This window comes from Chanodichthys erythropterus, chromosome 11 (genome assembly GCF_024489055.1).
Source record: "Chanodichthys erythropterus isolate Z2021 chromosome 11, ASM2448905v1, whole genome shotgun sequence".
Classification (NCBI taxonomy): Eukaryota; Metazoa; Chordata; class Actinopteri; order Cypriniformes; family Xenocyprididae; genus Chanodichthys; species Chanodichthys erythropterus.
This window is the reverse complement of record NC_090231.1, coordinates 9690973-9712317: the sequence shown is the minus strand read 5'-3', so window position 1 is coordinate 9712317 and position 21345 is coordinate 9690973. Positions and strand designations below refer to the sequence as shown.

Here is a 21345-nt window from a genome sequence, read left to right as displayed (position 1 = left end):
TTTAGCATGTCAGATGGGTGAGTGGCTATGGAAGGTAGGTTTATTTTGATTTTCTGGTGAAGTTGTAAAAGTCAAACCGAACTGAAACACCATGCAATTCCTGACAATGCTTTATGTAGCATAAACTATAGCATTTTGTACCAACTATAGCATTTTGCACAAAGCTAGAGCCAAATGGATCTAGCTCATATGACAGACATTTATCATGATTCTACATGCCCAAAACACAGACAAACTTGTTTAGGAATCAAAGAAAATGTGGACACAGGGTAATTTTAGACTTCAACCACATTACAGACCCCACTAGAATTATTCTGAACAATTTCAATCCTGTCTGCTCTTAGTGGCACAGAGAATAAACAACTTCATCACGCTATGTTGGGCTTCTTGTAAAAGAGACTTTAAAATATAAACGCACTGTACTCAACTCTGTATGGACATACTGAAGCTCAAGTTGCCACTGGCTAGTACATTTTTTATTTTACTCGCCAATTTTTTTTCATGAAATGCAAAACAATGCAAATGAAAAAATTTTACATATATATATATATATATATATATATATATCAGGTAGATCTAACAGTAGTTAGATACAAATTAGGTAGATTAGGTACTGAAATTGAACAAAATAATAAAAATAACACTAGTCTTCACTTTATAAATTAAATATAGTTACAAAAGTTATTCAGTCAAGAACATTGAGGGTCCTATAATACACCCGGCGCAATGCGACGCAAGGCGCCATTCGCGTTTTCCCGTTCAGCGCCACGTCCTTATATTAGTAAATGCATTTGCGGCAGTTAGTGCGCCCATGGTCGCGCTGGTCTAAAAAAGAGGTGTGTTCAGGCGCATTGCCGGCGCATTGCTATTTTAAGGAGCTGAAAATAGACTGCGCCATAGACCAACTCAAACCTGGTCTAAGTCTAAAGTCAATGTCAATATTTTTTTGTTAGAGCGCATTGGTAGAAACTGTGCCTCTGGGCGCGTCCACAGTGTGCATTGACTTTGCTTATAACACACAGGGATGCGCATCACACAAACATGCCAAATATTAAAAACAAAAGGTTTACAGTGTAAAAGAATATTATTGTGTAGGCTTCATAAATATAAAAGCGTTCAGCTTTTCCGTCAACAAATTCCGGCATGTAAATAGCAATCCGCCATGGCGCGAGCATATCTCGCTTTTAAAGGGAATGGGAGATGACACTCTGATTGGTTTATTGAATGTTACGCCCATTATTCATTAAGAGAATAGGGACAACCCATTTCAAAAATGCGCCCCGCGGCACGGACCGTTTTTCCGTCGTTAAAATAGCAAAAGTGGATTTGGACACGCCCTGAGTGCACCTGCGCCGTGCGCTTTACACTTTGAATTTAGATCGTTAAAATAGGGCACTGAGTGTTTTTTTTTTTTGCAGTGAGTCTGTTGTTTGATTAAAATTAAAAACACACGCAGCAGGAATATTAGGCTTCTGTCACTTTACGAGCTAATGCACTGATCCAATATACTGATACTATTACACATTATCATCATTGCATCATCGTTTATGTTCACTTAAGACTGACTATGTTTTCAAGGGTACTTGCCAAGAAGGGCACTTTGACATAATTTTGTGTGAAATTTCCATTCAAGAAAACAAGAAAGAGAGCTCAATTCAGGCTTAAGATGCTGTCAGACGCGGAAAGAAAGAGTTAGCCCAGGAAGAGTTATCTTTCGCGGATTCTTGCGCTTGAATGTTTAAATTGGCAAGGCTTAAAAATGCATGCAAATGATAAACTTTCATGACAGTGACAGTTATTTCAACGAGCCCTGCATGTGCTCTCTCCTTCTCTCAGGGTGAGTGCGCGTGTGTGAGAGAAAGCGACAGAGGGCGCTCTCAGCCAAGCGATGGTCCGTAAAGCTCAGCAGGCACTAAAATGATATCTGCGCTAAACGTATTTTTTGCCTCTTAATCAATTACAGGTGACTGCAATCGTACAATTTACTAGCCATTGGCTAATAAACATTTTTTAGTCACCTCTCATGAAATTTGGTTACACATGTGAGTGATTTACTCGCATTGTAGAGGGTTGGTATTCTAAAAGCAGGACTACATGTCACAAAACAGGTTGTAGATGCAATGCAGATGTAAAACCAATAGAATATACAACTGCTTGCACTGCTCATAAGCAGCTTTGAAAAATATTGCACACAGTGACCTCTCTTTACCTGATTGAGCATTTGTGTATGATGCAAGGTTATGGTAATAAACAAAAATCCACATCTGCAAACCACAGGATGCAACAGATGCACCTTATAAACTATTGTAAATAACTGTTCTAAATGACATCACCACTCATGCTACCATTGGTTCACCACATTCTCCTGTTTTCAGCCACAAAAATGTCACTCTGCATATTTATATGGATCTCATTCTTTCCCTTTTGTTTGGGTATTGAACATGAGGTCAACCTCAAATGCAATTGTTATGCTTTGTGTCATTGTGACAAAAGATTTCCTGTTTCCATCTCTGCTCAGATCTGGATTCTGGAAAAGAGTAATTATTGTTGATGTCATGTGTTGTCTCTCTTGACAACTTTTAATGAATTAGTAAACTTCTGTCATCATTTACTCACTCTTATATCATTCTATATCCCATTTTGGTAAACATCTTCCCAAAAAACGTCTCTCTGGTCAACCTGTGGCAAAGGGTACGAGGTTCAGTTGCAAAGATCTCTATCTGCAGTGAGTTATAGCATGGTCTTGAGAGAGGGGCCTCCTAAAAGCACATGCTTTGATGGACAGAGATGAAGGGGCAAAGAATGTAACGCTCACACTCACTACTCATCTCTTTTGTACTTTCTTTTTTCCTTACACACACATGCACAAACACACACTCACATACCTAGAAGAAGGCACAATTGATCAATTAAAAGGCCACTCCAATGGAAAAAGGCAGGAAATAATGAAATGACATTGGGAGAGGTGAAGAGGTGAAACTGACAGAAAAATAAAGAAATAAATAAGACTTAGAGAGAGAAAAATAGGGTTGTTCTTTTATAGTAAGCCTTTAAAGCCAGAGCAGGTATCATAAAACATTTCCAATGGGATTTTTAATGGCAGTGAAGGCGAAATAGAGGGCAGAATAACCATTACAGCATACCGGTCCGGTGTGAGACTTGCAGGTCATTCTCAAGATTGGAATCAGAGCGGAATTAAATAGGACTGTTTGGACATACTGTAAATCTGTTTTTATAACTGGATACACTGACAAAGTGAGCTACTCTGTAATTGGCAAGGGTAAAGGGGGAAATAAGGAGGAAGAAAAATAGAAAGAGGGGGAAGAACACTTGTAAGGTTCGTTAGGTTCAGCTACTGACTCTTTTCACAAGATCCCATTTGTCACCCCCACCTGCTGTTGGCCCTAATTGCAGCCAGTTTACAGTCAACACACACACATGCACAGTTCCTAACAAGCAAATTTATGGTTATGCACATGCCTCTCGTATGCACAAGTGTCTATTTATGACCCAAAGTAACAGTTACTTTACAAGATCACACAGTTTCTACAACCTATAAACTTGCCTCCTTTTTCCAAAGGCATTAATCAAGACAGTTTACCACTCAGTGGCAGGCTGAGGAATTCTTAATTTGTCACTGAGGCATTAAGGAGCCACTGACCTCAGTCACTTCAAATATCTAACCATTACTCATTGCCACTGAAAGTGAAAAACGGACATGAGGTCAGCATAACAATGCAATGTCTCAATAACCAAGATGCCTTGTTTAGAAACCTTCACATGTCTGTCTTTCTGGAACAAAGCACTTTAATCTGATCTAGTTTAAAAAACTGAGGTGAACCCAATTGGCTCTGAACCTTTTTGTCCCTTGAGATTCAGAGGCATCTGCACTTTTTGGCCAAGAGATCCTGGAGCAGAGCACACCAGGAGTTGAGCAACCATCCGCCTTTATCTGAAAAAGGAAATCCAAAGTAACTGGGTTCAAACTATTTTTTCAGCAGTACATGAGAAGACCAATCATGCATTTTGTATTTATGTAAAGCATTTAAAGTAATGTCATTTTAATGAACACAGTTGTTGTATTTCAGGCTGATAACGTAGGGGTGTGCGACATGTACTGTATCATCTAAGACAATATCGTAATTGTTGTTTTATTGCCAATATTGTCTGTTTTTGCTCTATTTGTCAACGAAAATAGTTCCAAACAAAGCCGCAACGACTAACTCATTAGGGCTTTTCACCACCAACTGCCGTAATTTAGTTTGATATTTGAAGTATCATTTCTTTTTTTAACAAAAATAAAAATAATATAGTTCAATATTCAAAATATTATTTTTAAAACATTAATCTCAAAGCAATATTCATGCAATTGTAATTGAAGTGTAAATACATCTAAATGCTGCTCTTGATGCAACATCTGTTCCACTTCTGATTTAGTTGATACGGATTTCATTTAATTTGTAACAGCCTATACTATAGTGTCGTATTATTGTACATCTAAAGTTTGAAAAAATTGCCATTGTAATAGTAAAAATTCCCCTGGAAATCAAGTTAAGGTGGCAAATTTCTCCCCTTAAAGTTAATTTTTGTCACTGCTGTGAACTACCCACTGCACAGAATATGAAGAATATAAAATGCTTTGAGAGTCAGCAGTTCACAATAAGCCTAAATCAGTCAAGGTACCAGTACAAAAACACTTAGCAAAATAACATCTAATTATCGCATTTGACAAAATCCTAGAAAATATAAAAAAAAAATATTACCAAATAACAACATTGTATGAATGACAGGCACACGGGCATTGACACAAATTTCATGATTCGATTCGATTCGATTCACAAACTTGTGATTCAATTTAATTTTGATTTTAATTCAGGCCTTTCAAGTACAGTACATAGCAAATTTCCTCAAGGAAAAAAATATATTTCAACTATTGCTGTAAATAGTAGGGGTGTAACGGTTTATTGTAGTACGATATTTCGCGATGCAAACATGTTACGATATGCATCGTAGAGTGATGGCGATACTTTTACGATATGACGGCAATTTAATCTTATTGGGTGAGCTGCCGACGTGACCTACTCTGCAAGGTGGCAGTGAGAGAAGCCGGTTGTCACCGCATATAAATGGTGTGTCTCAATCAGCTCTCTAGCTCAGTAAGTGTTTCGGGCACACACTGAATCTTGCAAGCAGATTTAAACGTTTCTCATGTCAGTCTCTTGCATGGTCGCGTGAGAAAAGTCGTGGCTTTCTTTCACCGCAGTGCACAGCAACAGCTGTGCTCACAGAAAAGCAAAAGACGCTTGTGATGCTTTGCTTTAAGAAGTTCTGTGGGGCCGTTCACATATTGCGTCTTTTCCGCGTGCAAGTCAGTTATTATTTTCAAATGTAGCCGTGCGGCAGGCGCGCTCATAATGGGATCAACGTGGTCGCGACGCACATGCAATTCTCAACTTTTCAGAATGCCGCAAGCGCACCGCAGGTCGTGTGACAAGAATCAACCGATCAGCTATGGCCTTTCCGTAACAAAACATCAAAAGCTCAGCCGAACAGCTGATCATAGCTGTACATGGTGGTTTTTATATCTTATCTCCAATATATCTCGTAGTAAAACTAATGCAAGGGCTACGAATCATTTATCCTTTGCAGAAACATCCTGATCCTCTTGGAGAGCTCAGTTCATGGTTGCATAGCAACGACTGACGCTACGGGAGCGCAAGCGCTTTGGAAAGAAGAAGCGGTGCGGCTGCGCCTTCCACGCGTTTTTAGACGCGATATGTGAATGGCCCCTATTCATAATTCTAAGTTCATGTTAAAGACAGCCCTATTCAACTGTTAATTTGAATACAAATGGTTTTTATTAAAATTTTATATTTATTTATTTTATTGAAATGTGATCTTGTATGTACAACAAGGAAAATTATTGAAATTTGTTTGTTTTTTTAATAAATCTTGTTTGAATTTCAGTTTCATCTTGTTCAAAATATCGTGATACGTATCGTATCGTGTACTCCGTATCGAGATATGTACCGTATCGTGACCTGAGCTTATCGTTACACCCCTAGTAAATAGAAAGCAAAAACAGACAATATTGGCAATATAGTGTCTTAATACAACTACTGTGATATTGTCTTAGATGATAATACACGCACACCCCTATGTTATCAGCCTGAAATACATCACTTTAATATTAAAGGTTAAAATTAACTACTTACATTTAAATGAATAATACATAAAACAAATTAATAATACATAATACATTTAATAAAACATAAGGAAGTTTTTTTATAAACTCTCGAGTTAATTTTTCTAGCTCACTAATGAGTTTTGAATGGCTTTTAAACATTACATGACATTGTTTATAAGCTGTTTTATTGGCGTCTTTCGGCGGTTGAAACAATGATTGAGTGATTGCATGTGATGTGACATGAATTCGGTAAGCTGGACTGTATCTTTCAGCATATCTTCATGTTCATTCATGTTTATTTTGTGCTGTAACTAGTAAAGCGGAAAAAAGATGATCCATTCACGTTCACTTCAAGCTGGCCCTTTGCGCTGCAACTGAGGCGCTACATCGTTCTGTCACGCCACATTAAAGAGTGCAAAAACTGTATTTATTGTTAGAATTTTGTAACATAATTGACAGAATTTGAAAACTGAGACTTCATATAATAGATAACAAAGCACAAAGCTAATTGGATGGCAGGAGCACTACAAAGTTTTGTACATCCATCAGCTGAAAACAGTAGACTGAAAGATCGATTCTTGGAATTTAAGAATCAATATAGGTCAAAATGAGAATCGATTAAAATCGAGAAATCTGTATTTTTAACCCAGCCCTTGTGCTTGTTACTGTAAGTGTAAAGCATGCATAAGCACAAGGCATACTTGTTCTGAGTATGAATTATGTGGCTTGGATCTTTTGACCTACCAAACACCTAAGCCACCCTTACAACCACAACACCCTAACATCATGGCATTTTAGCATAAATGGCAAAAGTCATTGCATTTTCTTCAGAAAACATAAAAATCTAGCCTAGTTGCAATTTGCATTTAACAGTATACATCAGATAACCAGATGATGCCATGATTTCAACAGTCCAGGTCTGCTAAATCGGGCCCTTTTCTTATTAAACTATGCTGATGATACAGTTCAGTCCAGCTAGGATTAAGCAGGATGACTTTATGAAAAACAGTTAGGCAAAATCAAACTATGAAAGAAATGAAAAGGCTGATAAGTATAACTGATATAACATACACTATAAACCTGAGGAACAAACACTCAAGAGTAAAAAGGTGGTTGGGGTTTAGGACAAAGTCATTAGTTTCACACTTCATAGAACACAGAGTACTTGGAATGATAAAACCACACTAAAATCTTTTTCCAGATTGTTTGCTGAAGCCCAGGTTGGCTCTGCACTGCAGCAGAAATAAAAGGTCCCTGAAGCCAAACATGCATTACATCTCTTCTGACTTCATTGCTGGCTCTAAGATATCGAAGCAGGTAGGAAACCAGCACCATTGACGATATGAGGCTACCGATTTACCTGCTGCTCGCTTATGTGTTGAGCTCTCCGACTGTGGATGCTCCCGGATCATTTGCATCGTCTCGGATTATTCTCCCAAATTCTGCAACTATGCTGTTTTTTGATACCGGTGGCTTTACATCAATCCACATGGTTTCATCGGACTTTTATGACTCTTCTATCAAGGCTTTGCACAAGTGCAAACTTTTCAGTTGGACAGAAATATGGCAGTTTCAGTCCATCTCCTGTAAGCGTGATTATGGAATCAGCAATGCACGCCCGACAAGATCAGGTTTTTGGATTATTTTACTACTGTTCCTATCAGGTAACATTCATCCCAATCCAGGACCAGAAATGATTGACCTTTTGAGCCCTAACGATTTGAAATTTTGCTGTGGTCTGCGTTTTATTCATGTAAACGTGCGCAGTCTGTTTAATAAAATCGACTCTATTCGTCTGTCGGCTAAACTGACAGAAAGTGATATAATCGTCTTGTCAGAGACGTGGCTCAAACCATCAATTACAAGTAATATGATTCACATCGAAGGATATAATCTCTTCAGGACGGATCGTGTGGGTAAAGGAGGGGGAGTAGCCATATATGCTAAGGCGTCATTGGAATGTTGCTCCATTGAATCTATAACAAAGCCAAAATTCTTCGAACTATGTGCCATTAAATTAAATCTCCCCAATGGCGCTTCTCTGACTGTGGTAGGATGCTACCGCCCACCTTCGGCTGCAGCTGGAGCAACTGCCCTGCTGTCTGACTTTTTGCATAAATTGCCTAACGAGTATATTGTCCTAGGAGACTTGAACTGGGACTGGCTATCGACTTCATCACCGCTAAGAGACATATGTGATGCATTACATTTGACGCAATTAGTACAGTCACCTACACGCCTAAATCCAAAACGTATGGACAAATCTACATTAATCGACGTCATTTTGACTAATGCTCCACATAAGTACTTGGCTACTGGTGTTTTTTGTAATGATGTCAGTGATCATTGTATGGTTGTCTGTGTTAGAAATTGCAAATTGACTAAAAACAAGCCACGGTTTATTTTTAAACGAAATTATAAATGTTTTAATGAACAAGCTTTCCTTCATGAAATCCATCAGAGTGATTTAAACTTAGTTTGTGATATGGATGATGTTGAGCTGGCCTGGAATTATTTTAAAAGACCTTTTTATCTATAGTTGAAAAGCATGCCCCTATTAGAAGATATAGAGTGAGGGGTAGAGATAATCCTTGGTTTAATGACTCTATTGCAACAGCTATTAGAGAACGGAATGAAGCATGGATCAAAGCAAAAAGAAATAATAATGATACATGTTGGTTAAATTATAGGGTATTAAGAAATAAATGCACAAGATTAATAAAAAGTACAAAAAGTGAATACTATTTGAATTTAATAAATGAAAACCTTAATGACCCCAAAACATTTTGGAAAGCAATTAGATCTTCTTCGGGTGACGTGCCACCCCCCACGATCCCTGAAGTTATAATAGCAAGTCATGGTGAAGTAAGGGGTAAACAAAATATAGTGGACGCTTTTAACAAGCATTTTATTAATGCAGGAATAGTTACTCAGTTGGCACTTCAAACCAACTCTGCAGAGAGTGTAACCTCTATCACAGACTCGTCTAGTGTAAGTTTAAATCATTTTAACTTGACTCCTATATTTGTCTCTGAAGTACGAGAGGCACTGTTAGGCTTGGACTGTAAAAAGTCTGCTGGCCCAGACCAGATTGAGCCTTATTTTCTTAAAACTGCTGCAAACTTGATTGCTGATCCTATTACCTCCATTTTTAATCTTAGTTTATACAGTGGTTCTATCCCCAAGTCATGGAAATCTGCATTTGTCCTCCCATTATTAAAAGGTGGAGACCCGTCAGCCTTAGACAATTATCGACCAATCTCCAGACTATCTGTCTTGGCTAAATTGTTTGAGTCTCTAATAAATGAGCAACTAAAACATTTTTTAGCTGACAACTGTATTTTAAGTCCCATTCAGTCTGGTTTCCGGCAAGGACACAGTACAATTACGGCTATGACCTCTGTTATGAATGATATTGTTAATGCTCTAGATGACAAAAAGTCTTGTGCTGCTTTATTTATTGATTTATCTAAGGCATTCGACACTGTTGACCATCATCTTCTTCTGCAAAGATTGCAAAACATAGGTTTTAGTAGCAATGTGCTAAAGTGGTTTTCTAATTACTTGAGTGGTAGAACTCAGTGTGTGGCATTAGATAATTGTACTTCATCCCTGCTAGAAGTAAAAATGGGTGTTCCTCAAGGATCAGTTTTGGGCCCTATTTTATTTTCCATTTATATAAATAATTTAGGTTTGCATCTGAAACAAGCTAATGCTCATCTGTATGCAGATGATACTATTTTGTACACTTCTGCTATGTCATTGAAGGAAGCAAATTATAACTTACAGTCTGCCTTTAGTCAGGTACAAAAATTTCTGGTAGGATTAAAGTTGGTATTAAATGCTAAAAAAACAAAATTAATGGTTTTTACACGTTCACATTCTCATTCTCTTGAAGATTTCACTATTTTAACACAAAGTGGTACTCCAATAGAGAGAGTGACTTCCTACAAATACCTAGGAATTTGGTTGGATGATAAATTGTCTTTTGGGGTCCATATTGAGAGCCTTTTAAAAAAACTCAGACCCAAGTTAGGTTTTTATTTTAGATTAAAGAAGTGCTTTCCTTTTTCAGCAAGGAAAAGGTTGGTGCAGAGCACATTTCTATCAGTTTTGGATTATGGTGACCTAATTTATATGCACTCTACTTCACTTTTATTAAAAAAATTAGATGTATTGTACCACTCGGCTTTACGTTTCATTACAGGTGCAGTGGCTAGGACTCACCACTGCACTCTGTATGAAACTGTACAATGGCCCTCCCTCTCCCTCAGAAGGAAAATACATTTATTGATTTTTATTGCTAAAGCACTAATGGGTAAATTACCTGTTTATATTTCAAATTTACTAATTTACCAAAATAATGTTTACAAGACAAGGTCGTCAAAGAAATTACTATTAAGTATTCCATCAACAAAAACAGCCATAGGGCAAAAAGCTTTCTCATTTTATGCACCAAATGCCTGGAATGAACTCCAAAATACCTTAAATCTAGTGTCACTCCGATCTATTAATAGTTTTAAAAACCTTTTAAAGTCATCTCTGACTGAACAGTGCAATTGTTTTTAATTAGGTAATTTATACAATTGTATGTTTGTATTTGCTGACGTTTTTGTGTGGTGTATAATGTAATTTATGTTCTGTCTTTTATGTATTGAAACTTTTGGCCGCTTGTCTTGGCTAGGACTCCCTGGGAGAAGAGTTATTGTAACTCAATGGGACCTTTCCTGGTTAAATAAAGGTTAAAAAAAAAAAAAAAAAAAAAAACCAGGAGTTTTATTGTGATAAGAAAAATAATGATAAAGTGACAGAGGGGTGAGAGGAGAAAATCTAAAACAAAAGGAGAGACATGGCCATGTGGCATGGAGGTTTGGATAGTGAGAGAGTGATGAGGCATGAAAAATGAGGAATAAGAAAATTATGAGGCCTGGGAGAGCACTTGGATTTGTGAGATGGGATGTTCACCCTGTGTCTGGTGTGTGGTATGGAAGAGATCAGAGATACAAATGAAGAAAGAGGAAAGAAGGAGGAGATACAAAGTGTAAGATTAAAAGTAGAAGAAGAAGAAGAAGAACAGGCAAACAGTATCAGAGCACAATGCAGACTAGCTCAGTGGCCACACAACATTTACAAAGAAAGTGAAACTGTGCTACTCAGCTGAATAATATCTATGTATAGTGAATCCTTTTACTTGCATAATCCAATGAAAGCATGGTTATACATCAGTTCGGGCAGAAATAGTCTGGGACAAAAGAAATAAGACAAAATATGTGTCACAATATTGGATCTGTGCATTAGACCATGAAGTGTTAATGCAGCCAATGTATCCTGAGCATCTTTTTTTTTTTTTAAGAAATTATTTTATTTAGCAAGGATGCATTAAATTGATCAAAAGTGACAGTAAAGAAGACATTTACAATTTTACAAAAGGTTTATATTTAAAAATAAAAGAATATTAAATTATATATATAAATATATATAAATTATATTAAACAATTTTTTTTATTCATTTAAAGGTGCCCTAGAACTTTTTTTTAAAAGATGTAATATAAGTCTAAGGTGTCCCCTGAATGTGTCTGTGAAGTTTCAGCTCAAAATACCCCATAGATTTTTTTAAATTCATTTTTTTAACTGCCTATTTTGGGGCATCATTATAAATGAGCCGATTCAGGGCTACTGGCCCTTTAATTCTCATGCTCCACGCCCACAGAGCTCGCGCTTGCCTTGAGCAGTGCATAAACAAAGTTCACACAGCTAATATAACCCTCAAATGGATCTTTACAAAGTGTTTGTCATGCAGCATGTCTAATCGCGTAAGTACAGTGTTTATTTGAATGTTTACATTTGTTTATGAATGAGTTTGATAGTGCTCCGTGGCTAAAGCTAAAATTACACACTGTTGGAGAGATTTATAAAGAATGAAGTTGTGTTTATGAATTAAACAGACTGCAAGTGTTTAAAAATGAAAACAGCGACGGCTCTTGTCTCCGTGAATACAGTAATAAACGATGGTAACTAACCACATTTAACAGTACATTAGCAACATGCTAACGAAACATTTAGAAAGACAATTTACAAATATCACTAAAAATATCATGTAATCATGGATCATGTCAGTTATTGTTGCTCCATCTGCCATTTTTCGCTATTGTTCTTGCTTGCTTACCTAGTCTGATGATTCAGCTGTGCACAGATCCAGATGTTCTGCCCTTGTCTAATGCCTTTCATAATGTTGGGAACATGGGCTGGCATATGCAAATATAGGGGGCGTACACTTATGTTGAGATTCGCCTGTTTTCCGGAGGTCTTTTAAACATATTAGATTTATATAAGAAGGAGGAAGCAATGGAGTTTGAAACTCAGTGTATGTCTTTTCCATGTACTGAACTCGTGTTATTTAACTATGCCAAGGTAAATTCAATTTTTGAATCAAGAGAAAAATCACGAGAAAAACACCTGAAGGATCATGTGACAATGAAGACTGGCATAATTATGCAGAAAATTCAGCGATCACCACAGGAATAAATTACATTTACATTTTAATATATTAAAATATAAACGTTATTTTGAACTAATAATATCACACAGTATTACTGTTTTTACTGTATTTTTTGCTCAAATAAATGCAGTCTTGGTGAGCATAAGAGATGTTCAAAAACTGACAACAAATTTTTGAACAATAGTGTTTATTATTCCAGTTGCCAAAGCAACTGATTGAAATAAGACTGATAACTCTATGAAGCTTTATGAAGTGATACAGCCTCATGGGCGTAGCTTAACATCTGAGCTCGGGGGGTCAGACCGAGCCAGTCAATTTGGTCAGTCACCATTTTAATCGCATTTTAGCTTTTCTATATTTTCCGTATAACTCCATTAAGCCAATAAAGGAGTGAAAAATTAAAAACCCTCTGTTTTAAAACAAACATCTGTTAGCCTGTTATCTGCCAAAATGCAGAATTCATTATCATGTGACATTTGATACTGAAAATATAATTTATTTGTAACCGTCCCCTCCCCCCACCCATGTACAACCCATGGCTAAATACAAAGATGTCTACAGCTAGAGATGTGTAAGATTGGTGAGCTGAAAGGATCGTGATACGTGCTTGGAAAATTCTAGAATCAAGACTTGGAGACATATTCGATTTCAGTTTTGGAGAGGTATTAGACTGTAGAGTTGTTTACTGGAAGTCTGCCTGTCACCATGTCTGATGAATGTCTTCACTGCGGCCCTCCAGTCTTCCCATCTAATATATCATAACTACTGATGCGTTTCTCGATTTAAAACCAAATGCATGTTATTGCGAGCAAGACCGTAGCTGTCCCATGTGTGCAAATGCATGCGCGATTATATGCATAAATATGAACAGACAAAACAACACATTCTGCTTTACAGAAACTAAATCTAGCGAGAGTACATTTTTATTGACTCTAGAGACCATATGGGGGTGTTATTGGTCACAGGGCTGCAGGGGTTGAAAAGGAGGGGGAAATAGACAGAGGGAGCAGGAGGAGGTCAAACACAAAAAACACGATTGCAACATTTCCTTACACAGTACCTAGCCAACATTTCCCAGATTCCTTCTACTTTCTTCTTTTCTGTAAGTTTTTTTTTCCTTGGATAGATTTATGTTTGTATAGGGGCTTGCATGTGGAATCTGGGCCGTTCTGCTGAAGGTAAATATTTACGAGCCCCGATTTAAGGAAATAAAACAGTGTCTCTTCCTCAACTAGCCTTGACCTTTGACATCTGACAACCGGTCCCTGTCACACCAGCTGAGATGCATTATGGTGTCTGGTGATGTATTACACTGGCTAGGTTAACCCATAATGTGACACTGGATAAAATGTCAGGTCATTATAGCACCATTGGAATGCTAGAGCCAAAAAAAACCCAACACACATCTTCACAAGTGGTGCCATTCATCTTTTCTCTGTATCTGTTCATCCTGTTTTACTTTCAAGAAATAGTGGCAAGAGGTTAGTTGAGGCCAAAATGGCCTTTAGTCTTGTTATTAACCACTGATTATACATTAAGACTATGCAGGCTTTCCAGGAAATTCTAATGATACTCATAGCATCTTTCTTTTTTTAAATCCCTACAGATCAACTAAAGATTAAAAACTTGACCTGTGGGAACAAATTTGATCCAGGCAATAACTTTCTCTCCACAGAAGCAAAACAACACGTCCGGAAAAATACCGTGACTCAAAAACATGACCTTACCAGGGTCAGCTTATGGTCCTTTTGCTTTTTATGGTATGATATATTGCATTCATTATTAAAACAGCACCCAGATCAGACACAAAAAAAACCCTGGCCTTCATTTTGTTTTTCCGGTGGCTTCCATAGAGAGAGCCAACCCCTTCTGGCCTGCTGTGAGTTTGTATTCTGTCATTAATTAAAGCATTATGCTGTTTATTATCAGCCAGACAGAAGTTAATTGTGAGAAATGCTATTGCCCTAACAATATGTGATTGCAATTCACAACTAAGTTTATGTTCATTGTTATCACATCCAAAATAAATAGGACAAAGGAGAAGCACAATAAAACAGACAACAGAGAAAGATAAAACAGAGAAAGTCTCTTCTGCAAACTTGCCCTTTTAAACTATAATTTACTCCAAATCAATCACTGGCCTTGTCAGTTATGACTGTACATCTTGCTACCTATGCCAAATATAGCCGATCTTCAGGTCTGCTTTGGTCAGTAGCAAAGACTTTAGATGCGGTATAAGTAGGTGCACTCATATTAATGGGAGAAAGTGCAATGCTCAATATGGTGGAATAAGTCCTGCCTTCTAAATAAAGGAGCCAACTGGTCAAGTCATTGGGTTAGTCCCAATGCACTTACTTACACACTATTCTATGACGTTTTGCAGTATAAACAGTGTGAGTAGTGTGTACACACCGAAAATTCCAAAAACAAAAAGTGCACTTTAAATACCTGGATGATGCACTTAATTAACTGAAAAAAATAAGGAATGCTGGACACTTCTGCCACAGCTTTAATTACATAGCGGAGGGGGAGAAGCTATCAGACTCCGATGCTAAATGACAAAATAACCATATAAAGGTCATACACTACACGGTTGAGTACATAGTGTTTAAGTACATAGTGTATAAGTGTGCATGGTGTATTGTGCGTCATTTGGGACACAACTATTGCATCACTGCAGCTGCCGTTAGAAGCTCCAATTACTCCAAGGGACTGTAGGGTGTCCCATTCATTAATTTAGGTTTCAGAAGGGTATTTGCAGCCACTATGCACCCTCAATGCGCACTTCTGCTGAAACCGCAAGTTTGTGAGCTACGCTGAGAACTTCACCCGGCAGTCAAAGCAGCATTACGTCACAAAAATGTGGGTTTAGGGTGCCATTTGGGATTCAGCCATAGTATCTCCAGAGGCCGGATTCACAAAAATCTTAAGAAAGAAGTTAAGAAATGTAATAAAATAATAAGAGTTTTGTAAGAATGTTTCTAAAATCAATTATTGAATTTTTTTTTAAGAAGTTCTCAAATACTTTCGCTTTGGTATTGACTGCCTACAAATTACAGTGATAATCATAATAAGCAGGCAGATTATCTTCATTATTAACTGGCTGACTTGATGGGAGTTCAGCACTCAGAGTTGCATTTTTAATGTCGCATGTATTTTAAACGGTTGTTTTTAAAAATCGGTCTCAAGATGGAGTGGTCCGTTGCATTCTTTTGTGCTCTGTCCTTTTCAAAAAGATAAAAGAAAAAAAAAAAGAACATTTGTTAAGAATCTTTGGAAATACAAAGTATTCCTAAGTTTTTTCTTATGTAAGAAAATAATAAGATAATATAATAGCAGTTACAGAGAATTTTATTCTTAAGAATGTTTCATGAATCCGGCCCTCTAACAGCGCCACAGTTTAAAGATTTGACAGCATTATTCCATGCAGTCAGGCAGACAATCTTTTTTTATTATTATTATTATTTACAGCATTGTAAAACTAGTTTGTGGTGAGATGGGCTGATTAAGCTATAATAGCTTTGTCTGATTAATACAAAGACTTAAAAAATAAGATTTATAATAGACTTCAAGGCATTTACACATGACATCTCATGGGGATTGAGTGTCTCTGCTGAGAAAGAGAAAGAAATACAGCTGCAAAGCGACAAAGTGGGAAAGCAAGCAAGCAATAAAAACATCTGTTGAAAGGTTAGCCCTCCATCATATAAAATCTCTAGTTCACCCTGTGTTTGTACATCTAACACTTTCCTGCCACCTCATTCCTCAGTTTAATTAGTCAGTTTATTATTTTAGAACTGTCTCAATATGAGCTCGTTTTTACCACAGCATGAAAGATAGCTTTAATAGGACCACATTTCATAAACATAAACAAAAATAGATCTTAATTCCAATGAAGCATTGCTTTTTCTTCAAGCAGTTTTATGAGGGGGGCAAAAAGTAGGGTTGCCAGATTAAGATGAAGTTATGTAAACTGCAAAAAAGTGTTGACATAGCATATTACGTGGTATACTGCAGTGCACAAAGAGTTGATTGTGAATGTGTTAAATCATGTATATGGTTTTCTTATGAAAGCTAAATGGGAGCTAAAGCACCACTTTGGCATTACGCTTCATTGTCCCATCTATTTGTATGCTGTTTTCTCTGTCACTATGGTTATTTGGTGGACATGTTTCTTTTACTTAATTTCAGGAGAGGAACTGGCATTCGATTCACATTTCAGCCTTACACTTCCCTAAGCAAATTTATTGAGTAATAAACTGGACTTGTCTATAGGAACTCATTCCATTCCTTCAAAGCTTTAAATCTGGAATGGAAAACCAAACTTTGCATACAGGTCACGCCCCCTTACCTGCGCACTCATGTTGAAGTCCTTTTCCGTAGTATCCCCTCTCACACACACAATCGTACTGTCCTGTGTGTGTACCGCATTTACAGCTGGCCATTATGTCACAACAGTTCTTTCTTTCTTCACACAATGATGAACACTGGGACGGATCTTCCTGAATATAACTTCCAGTTGGTAGATCTGGAAGAGAAAATAGCATTGAATATCAGACTTTGCACTATTCTCTGATGCAAAAGAAAATAATTTATTAGCTCAAAAAATAATTTTGGCTTTACAATGCATCTAATCCTACCATTCTAACTGAAGTCCAAGCTGCTCTGGAAAAGTGAACATGTGTTTCAGTATTGGCGTCTTCTGCATTACTAACTATAAAAACCTTCACTTTGGCTGGAGCACTTTGTCTCCCTAAATACAAACAAATGCACTGCTCCAGATGTTGGCATACACAGACAGGCTATGCAGCTGGAGGAGTCTGCACAATCTTGAACAAAGGATACGACAGACATGATATCTCTAAGGGAGGTGAGAACAAACAATGGCACAGGTTTAGTCAGGCTTGCCCTTGCCCAAAGCTAATGAGTGATTCAGAAGAGTTCTTTGTTTTATATCTCTCTGGGTTCAGCGTAGGTGGGTGATATCATTGTGAAGAAAGGGGTCTTTTGAGTTCATGTGGCTGACTGAGCTCAGAGCTCTGTGATAAGAAGAATCTGCAATAGCCAGACAGCCAAAGGAAATAATAACGCTGAATTATTTTCGTACCAGTTTTCTTTTACACTGGGATTAACAAGGGCTCATATTTGTCAAGCTCAAGAAAAATGAGATGGATTGGCCTTCACTTTGACTTTACAAACATTCACCATGGTAACCATAATTTCTGTTTTAATATCACAGCTACTATTATTACTAACAGATTGGTATAAGTCACCACTGACATCCAAATAAAGTTTTGAATATGAGTATGACTCATATATTAATTTGCCATGCATGATAACTATAGTATTTAGTGAAAACTCTTATAAAGATTAGTTTTATATAGATTTTATATAAAATAGTACCATAGAGTACTTTATAGCCTTAAAGGGATAGTTTACCCAAAAATGAAAATTTAATGACACGAAACAATCGGTTTTTGCGAGAAACCAAACAGTATTTATATCATTTTTTACCTCTAATACACCATTATGTCCAAATGCCTTGGGCATCCGGTTGGTGAGGTCTGAATGCACTCTGCCGCCAGAAGTGATCTCTCGCACTCATTGACGAATACACGCGAGAAATCACTTCCGGCATCAGAGCGTGTTTTCACACCGGATGCTAGTGGTGTATTAGAGGTAAAAAATTATATAAATACTGTTTGGTTTCTCGCACAAACCGATCGTTTCGTGTCTTAGGACATCAATATGTCGTCACGAGCAGCGGGGTTTAATTTGGATTTGTCTGTGCATGTTTTTTTTTTACTCTTATAGATGGAGTTCCCATTGACATGCATTATATGACTGACAGACGGCAACGGTTGGAGTTAAAAATCATCATTTGTGTTCTACTGAAGAAACAAAGTCACCTTCATCTTGGATGCCCTGGGGGTAAGCAGATAAACATCAAATTTTCATTTCTGGGTGAACTATCGCATTAAGTTCTCACGCTTACCCTTTGGTTTAGGCTACATTTTGGCAAGTGTTTTAGTTTTAGCTCCCCACTTTTGATGGTTGTGCTAAAGTAATACAGTGCGAAAGGCAGGGGTGCTAAAATGTGACTGTGAGTTGTGTAGAAAAAGAAAATAACATGCCTATGCCTAAAATATTTATACATTTTATACAGTCCCGCAGAAACCTTGACGCTGGTTTAGTATAAATACCTGAGGTAAAATGTAGAACAGCGACATCAAACTTGTTACCTGGGGACTTTATATGCAAATAAGAGCGAAGAAATAGTTTTCCCAAGGTTATGTCAACATTTTTAGCTCCTATTCTGAGTTCTCACCTTCATGAAGAGCGCGTCGAGCCAGCGCTTCAAATTCAGCGAAGTTGTGCACTAAGTAGCAGTGCTGATCCTTGGGGTGCGAGGCCATGTCGTGGAGCTCGCGGATGTTTCCCTGCCAGATGCCCAGCGTAAAAATCTCCACACCCCTCTCCCTCAGCGCTGCCGCCACCGGCCGCGGGTCTCCGCCGTTTGAGTAACCGTCAGTGATAAGGAAGATCACCTTTGTCGCGTTCTCCCGCGACTGCCTCAGGATTTGCTGTGAGTTCAAAGACACACACAACATTTAATAATGTCATGATTGAGTTACAAATGATTAAAAATACTGAATATGATTCGACTGTGTGAAGAACAGGTGGATATTTCTCTTTGTGTCGGAGAACCGGGTCATTCCGATACATGAACGAATCGTGCAGAGCAGACTGCTATGTGTGAACTGGATCAACAGATTAATTTAAAGTCCCCCTGTAGTCAATTATTTTATCCCTTAAAACTCATCTTTTATCACCAAAATGACATATTAAAAAAATTCAAGTGAAAAAAAAATGTCTTAATGCCTTAAAATAGCTTGAATGTAACTTTACTACACCCTTGTACGGAAGAGGATTATAGGGCCAAGCAATAATAAAAAAAATAAAACCATCTCGAGATTACAAATTTCGAGAAAAAAGTCTAGATAAAATGTTGAGAATAAACTCGTTAAATTACGAGAAAAAAACTCATTAAATTTCGAGAAAAAAGTCTAGATAAAATGTTGAGAATAAAGTCATTAAATTACGAGAAAAAAGTTGTTAAATTACGAGAACAAATTCGTTAAATTATGAGAAAAATGTTGTTAAATTTCGAGAAAAAAGTCTAGATAAATGTTGAGAATAAAGTCATTAAATTATGAGAAAAAAAGTTGTTAAATTACGAGAACAAATTCGTTAAATTACCATCTCATTTAATCTCGAGATGTTTTTTTTTTTTATTATTATTGCTTGGCCCTAATCTTCTTCTGTACCCTTGCCTCATTTAGTATACACGGAATAATGAATATGCAAATTAGCCCCGCCTCCACTTGCTCACGCCAGCTCGGAGAGTCTATTGTTGCTCTAGTGACGAGCAATTTGTTGTTTGTGTTGTGGATATTTAGGAAAAAAGCTTGCTTATTCAGTTTAACAGCTGTGCAACTGAACTGCTCACATATTTTCTGGTGCTTAAATTGTGTTTTAAATTATGAATTGGTAAAACGCCTTTGCAAAACGGTTTGAATCCACTTGCATTCGTTTGGACTGCTCTCTCACTGAATCACCTGAAGCAATTTCTCAGTAAAACAGACAGCATCGAGAGAACAAGCAGCCGTTTTCCTCTGTGAACATCCGCTAAATGGATGTTTGACAATTTCGTTGCTTTTTGGAGTTTTCAGATTTAAAAAACATTCAGATGAAATCCTGCATGCGCCCGTGCCTTCTCCGTAGCCTACATGAAATAAATGCACATCCTTGAATGAGCACGGATTTCCAGCGTATTTACTTGAAGTTATCAGGTAGGCTAATATCTATGGTTTGATCCATTCCAGAGCCGGCCAAAATCAGAATGTATAATGGACTGCATAGCTCTCTCAGAACTTAGCATGCGATTCCACACTGACTGACATATGCACATGAATCACGGTCACACGCTCAGAGCAATATTGTTTTAGCTATGTTTTATAGTATTAAAATATTTCGAAGGACAAAAACATGAACTTTATTGGAGTTACTTCAAGTCAGCTGTCACTTTACTTTGGCGCGAGCCCCTATGCGCTCGCACACTGGCACAGCCCTTGTGACGGTTCTATCATTAATTAATATGAATTAATATGATTAGCCTTTAGCTTGACTATGTTATCAAACAGCTAATAATGTGTTGTTAATGTTACACACACCGTTCCTGTTCTTTATCTCAGACAGAGTCAGACAATCAGTATCCTTACAAACGCTTTGAACGACTCAGAACGTCAGTGGAGAATGTCTTTTCAAAAGATGTAATATAAGTCTAAGGTGTCCCCTGAATGTGTCTGTGAAGTTTCAGCTCAAAATACCCCATAGATGTTTTTTAATTAATTTTTTTAACTGCCTATTTTGGGGCATCATTAACTATGCACTGATTCAGGCTGCGCGGCCCCTTTAAATCTCTCGCTCCCTGCCCTCCCAAGCTCTCGACTATAAGTGCAGTTATACAGAGCATAAACAAAGTTCACACAGCTAATATAACCCTCAAATGGATCTTTACAGGATGTTCGTCATTCATGTTGAGATTCGCCTGTTTTCCGGAGGTCTTTTAAACAAATGAGATTTATATAAGAAGGAG

At 37.4% G+C, this 21345-nt stretch overlaps 1 protein-coding gene across 5 annotated transcripts in view; it reads right to left on the bottom strand.

The window, feature by feature from the left end:
• Window positions 1-21345, bottom strand: part of svep1 (sushi, von Willebrand factor type A, EGF and pentraxin domain containing 1) — a 107848-nt gene that overhangs the window by 62339 nt on the left and 24164 nt on the right. For all 5 annotated transcript variants that reach the window (XM_067401497.1, XM_067401499.1, XM_067401501.1 and 2 more), the window contains exons 2-3: window positions 19015-19270; window positions 17038-17214 (exon numbers count right to left, since the gene is read on the bottom strand). In XM_067401497.1, the coding sequence (XP_067257598.1) occupies window positions 17038-17214; window positions 19015-19270 (433 nt within the window). The remainder of the gene's footprint in view (window positions 1-17037; window positions 17215-19014; window positions 19271-21345) is intronic.